The 5,978-nt window shown below is 39.0% G+C and overlaps 1 protein-coding gene across 1 annotated transcript; it reads right to left on the reverse strand.

The window, feature by feature from the left end:
* Positions 1–4,452: 4,452 nt before the first annotated feature.
* LOC127202304 (actin-related protein 2/3 complex subunit 2-like) lies at positions 4,453–5,394 on the reverse strand. Its single transcript, XM_051161016.1, has one exon. The coding sequence runs from the start codon at positions 5,275–5,277 to the stop codon at positions 4,468–4,470; it is 810 nt and encodes a 269-aa protein (XP_051016973.1). The 5' UTR covers positions 5,278–5,394; the 3' UTR covers positions 4,453–4,467.
* Positions 5,395–5,978: the final 584 nt, after the last annotated feature.

Here is a 5,978-nt window from a genome sequence, read left to right on the forward strand (position 1 = left end):
TATTTGCCTCTATAATTAATGAATTTCATGTGCTTAAAAATTGCTACCTATTTTTAGGCAGATTCTGTTTGTGGCAGGAATGAGGACATTTTGCCCAATGGCTGGTTTGCCACCTTTGAAGCCATCTCCATAAATAGGTTCTTTGATGCTCATCATCTTCTTTGAGGTTGGCTGGGTGTTGTCAGGAGTTAACTTGTTTTGTTGTTGAAGAAATTTAGGATTGTAAGAACAACTTTAAGTGCCATATTCTGTGTGTCTCTGAGGCTTTTGAATACCTTATTCAACTAATTTACCACATATATCGATAGAGTCATAACTATCTGTTAGACTTAGGATATATATTCTTGAGTTAAAATCTGCGAAGTATTTGATGTGCACATGTTTTGTATCAGTATACTAAATTCCATAGCAATGACTTAGGCATGACCTTCATTATAAGTAACCATTAAGGCCTTGAGTTAAAGAGTAAGTTCAATCATCTAGCTTTTGTTCTATCCTCCCTCTATGTTCCTAAATCTCCCTTTCTTTCCTTTCAGGTCCCATCTCCTTGCCTATGTATGCAAGATAAAGGCCAAGAGAGACATTCCTGCATTTCCCCTAATTTTTTCTCTGTATAAGACCAATAATGACTTATGGCCACCTCCCGATGAGAATAAGCATTTGTAGATCAAGCGAGCATACAGCAACCTATACACCCTCCCCCTTTGAGGGAATGGGGCGTCGTTCTTAAGATATCTTCAGGTTCCAGGCAGAGTCGATGGCCGTACTCTGCCAAGTCAGAGTAAGCAAGTCCTCAACAGTTCCTGCCCTGCGAACAAGTCTGGCAAAGATATTAGGCCAGAAAGCTGAAGATGAGGCTCCAATGTTATAAAGTGTACTGGGTGACTGGTCAGGCAGGAAACTGTCTTAAGTCAATTTGTACATTTTGGAAGCTGCTAACCCACACTACTGGTTCACTCAGGAATTTAAGTTTTATTTCTTCTCAAGTCTCTGAGGGGCATTGAAGACAAGTTAGTATAGTTTTACAACCAAGCTTTGTTGATTAGGGGACAAGATCATCTTAGATTAAGTTAAAGAAGTTGAGCTATTAGAGTTGAAACAGGATAAATATTGAAATTTAGACCCAACAAGGCATGAAAGATACTTACTTCAAATGGGACAAATGCAGACGTCCAATTCACTATGAATGTAACATGTATAGAACTCATTATTCTCATGATTGTCACATGATTCTCCCTGCTATATGTACTTTGTTTTATACACATGCAATAAAATAAAAGTTTTTTTTTTTTTAAATGCTACCTAAAAACACACTCCTACATTGTGCCCATCTCGTAATGGATTTTTTTTTTTTTTTTTTTTTTTTTTTTTTTTTTTTTTTTTTGCTATGACATTTTGGTATACAGCCCCTAGAAACTCCTTCCAATCATAATATAATATAAGGGCAAGTTTTACATTTTTCCTCATCAAAGTCAATTATTTATGTATATCTTTGGACTAAAGAACATTGCTTTTAAGACTTTGATTACCGGCTCGTCTAAGTGGTGTTCCTGCCTCTGTCTCCTAAGTGACTCAGAACACAGGCATCTGCCGGTGTATATGGTTCATGACAGCAAACTGTCATCCACAATGATTTTGGTTTGGTTCATGGCGTTGGGAAAGCCATCACTTTACTATGCTATGATTCTACCACTGACATACACTTCAGTCTCACTCACCATGACAGGTAGAATATAGTTTATACTCCTTTGTATCAAGGATAGACTTGTATCCCTGGTAGATGGTTAGAATGTGACTGGGGTATGATGTGAAGTCTAAAGTTTACCTTAATGTACAGTCGTGCTTTTATATGCTGTGATATTTCTTGAAACCCACCTGCCATCATTTTTTCCTCTCAGTCACTTTTACTTATAACTGCTTTACATGGCATGTTACAGAAACTAATGGAAATTTTCTAAATATGTTGCTGTTCTGTTGGATGCACTGTACATAAAGTTAAAAATAATGTGTGCATATATGTTATCAAACTGTCATCTGAGGTAAAGTAGGTCTAAAACATACTGCAACAGTCATTTTCTCCTTCTCATCTTTATTTAAAAAAATATGTGTCAGAATGAAGAAATTGAAACGAACCAAACCCACGGCATAAACATATTCTTAAAAGAAGGTGCCCGGTACATTACAGGATGGGCATTCTGTAGACTCTGGGATGAATATGAAGAGCTATGGGGAATGGAGACAGAATGACATGTGGTGTTTCTATTCCTTTTTGTACATAGAATTTTGTTTCCAACTCTAACTTGAAAAGGAAAACCTCACTATTAAGCTCCTTAACTATTTAAGGGAAACAGCTAAGGAGTCCTAATGGGGAAAAAACACTTGTTTTATTGATGATGTTGTTTTGTTTTGTTTTCTTTTGTTTTTTGTTAATATAAATGTCAATGTTTTTTAAATGATGTCTTTACACTGAAGAGAAGATAGTACATGGAGTGTAAGGCACAATGAATATGGATGTGGCTCCCTTTCCACATGATCTTCTGGGACTGGTAGGAACTAGAGTTCAGAGACAAGCCAGTCAGCAGCTAGTGAACAGAAGTGGATGGAGCTTCATCGCATCTCTTCTGGAGAGTTCCCACCCTAAGCCCAAAGGAAGAGAAAGGAGTCTCATATTTGGAAGATTTCACCTTCAAATTCAGGAAATTGCTCCCTTCTCTGCTTTCACTTTTTTCAAATCAGTCATTGGATTGATTGTACATGAAACAGAAGAATTACCATCCTGATTTTGCATATATAGAACAAAAGTCTAGTGTTCGGTTCACATGTTTAACATACAACTTTCATAAAGAATCTATATGTCTATGCCCTATAGAAAATGTTACACAGGTCAAATGTGTTTTGCTGATGTTCCTATGCAGTTACTGTTGGGTTTAGTAGTTTAGCATTAAGGAACCCCTCAAGAGCCATGTAATTTGATCTGGAAGTAATTACTCATATTAAGTTTTAAAACAAAAAAAAACAGTTTTAAATTTTGAAAAGTCAAGTGTACCTTGATATGATTGAAACTGCCTCATATGCTTTGGCTTCTTCCTATCAATAGAAACTAAAATGGTTTTGAAGATGATTTTAAAGTGACTCTTCACACAAGAAGCATAATGCAATGTCAAGATAATAGGAGTTATTATTCAGAGACCACATTTTACACTGGAAAACAATTTTTTCTCAAACAGATAAATGAACCATATTTCCATTAGAAAAATATGTAAAAGTGTAGAAGGTCCCAAGAACTAGAGAAATGAGAAGGGTTGTCCACTGCCCTCTGAAGCTGCTACCTGTTGATACAGGATTCCTCCAGAAACATCTAGCCATGATATAATGAGGTGACTCTCCTCTACAAAGAATAAATGGGATGGTAACAGCTATGAATTGTCCTGAAAGCTGCCCTGCTTCTCTTAAGTTTTGGCAAGATAAATTATATTTCGAAGGCTACATGAGTGGTGCTGTCCTCTCCCTCATTATGGCTGTCTGAACTTGTCCATCTGGGTCATGCCCTCATCTCCATGACAGGAGGTGCCTCTGCCTGATGTTGCTGTTTCAGCTGTACCATCTGCAGTCAGTTTCATAGCAGGTGGTGACAGCCCAGCCAATTGGCATCCTTTATTGACTGGATCTAAGCTTAAGGAAGATGCCCAGTTAACATAGTAACATGAGGAAGATAAAGTTGAGAATTTTAAACCACCATCTATATTTTCCTTGGCATAATACTTATTTTCTCCCCCAAGCACCATTTGGTCAGTTCAGAACAACAATAGTTGGATGAATATTAGGTCAGCTGAGCGTGCAATTCAGAGATCCTTCATTTGGCTTTCTTATGCAATGTGAGCTTTTTTTTATAAGATGGCAAGTGGTTATTGGTGCCTCAGTTTCTGTTTGGACATGTCATTCCTGGTATATACAGGAATACAGCAGATTTTTATATTAGTCTTATATCCTGGAAGCTTCTTATACTTAAATATTAATAGCAAAATACTTTCTTTTATTTTTTAATTGAAAATATTTTTTCCAGTAAGATAGAAAGATTTTCTTTATTAATGACCCCAACCGTATATCTTTAGATACAGGAGTTTTGAGCTCAAATACTTAGAAGAAAACAAGTTAAGACTACATTACCTTCAACTCATTACCAGTAACATATTGCAAAGCAAACAGCTTGGAAAAGGGTGAAAAGGAAGGGCGGTGAGGGAAGGAAAATAAAAGGGAATAAGTTGATCAAGTGGAATTTTTTTTTTTTTAATTCTTGAGAACTATGAAGTCCTTGCAAGCACAGCTCGTTTCTGCATGTTGTTTGCCAAACTCGAACAAAACGGAACCCAAACGAAGAATCCCTTAAGAACCTGGAGAGGTGCGATATGAAGGGCTACAATTATCCAGTAGCAAGCGGTCCAGCCTTCGGTCAACAGAGCTTCCCCCTCAGTTCCCAAGAGTAAGCGGGATAAAAACGTCTTCCCTCTTGGAGCACTTAATGTGGTAGTGCAGATAGTCCCGGAACGTGTGGATCAGGTTGATGGTGTTGTCTCGAGCAGCAGCATTGGTTTGGCAAGGGAATAGCACGAAGGTGATGTAGCCAATGTTGTCACCCACGGCAGCATCTGTGTCTTTCAGCTCTAGAGGAGGTTCCCTGTGGCTCAAGAGAACTTGGGGGGCTGTGTGGCTGGCTCTTCGTCCTTCTTTGAACTCCTGCATGAATACCTTTCCGATGACCACATCTTCGTCATCCTTAAACAAGGTGCTGAAGACTATTGTGACTCTGTCTTTTTTAGATTCAACATACATGGTCTCATCATCCCTATAATGGATAACTGCTCTGTCCTCTCCTTCCTTGCCTTCTTCTTGGAATTGAAAGTATTTCTCAAAGACAGAGGCAAAACAATTTTGCTTCAACATGCCAGCCTGATGCACAATAGAATCCTTGATTGTAGGCCGATTTTCAAGGTCATATATCAAAGAAACATTGTATTCTGGGTTTACCAAGAAACTCCCATATACTCTCTTTAATAACTCATCAGCACCATGTGCCTGAAGTTCCTTGTAGAATTTCAAAGAAAAACTGACCATCACTTTTGTTTTGTCTCCATTAGGATTTGAAATATGATAAAGGATGCCATCAAAGTCTGCAAATGTTACTTCTACAGCTTCTGGTTTGTTTCCGGCGGCCACGTTCTCGAACTTGAGTGCGAGCGTCTCCTCAATGATGCGGTTGTTCACCTCCAACAGGATCATGGCGGCGGCTGCCCCAGGCAGGGGAAGGAGAAACAAGGGCGGTGAGGGTGGGCAAGCGAGGGCAGGACGGAGGGAGCGGCCCCGCTACCCCTTACCAGGGAGGCTGGGTGCAGTAGGTGAGGGGAGAAGGGGATGGGGAGCCGGGCAGGGAGAGGTGGACACACACGCTGGCCCGGCACACGCGGCCCATGAAGGCAGCCACCACCCGACAGATCTGGCCCCCGAACGAAAATATTTTTTATGCAATATAGTCTAATTATGTTTTCCTTTCCTCTAACTTCTCCCAGATACTTTGAAATATATTTTCTTTGATAGGTTTCCAATCATGTTTAATGGAATTTTCAATTACTCCTTTACAGCCTTATTTTCCTCATTTATATTTCTTCCTTTGTTGCAAACCCAGCAAGGAAACAAGAACGGGAGTAGCCACATATTCTGAGACTATTATATTTCACCATTAGGAATAATTTGTATAGACTTTGAAATTTTTCTACATATATATTTATGTATGTATTTATTTATTTGTATGAATATGTATGAGTTCTTGAGTATGCATGGATACCACACACATGCAGGTGCCCATGGAATCCAGAGGATAGCCTCAGAGCCACTGAAACTAGAGTTACAGGCAGTTGTGACTCACCAGCATGAGAGCTGGGACCCAAACATACCAAAGCATTAAGTGTTCTTGACCACCGAGC

Source organism: Acomys russatus, chromosome 2, assembly GCF_903995435.1.
Source record: "Acomys russatus chromosome 2, mAcoRus1.1, whole genome shotgun sequence".
Lineage (NCBI taxonomy): Eukaryota > Metazoa > Chordata > Mammalia > Rodentia > Muridae > Acomys > Acomys russatus.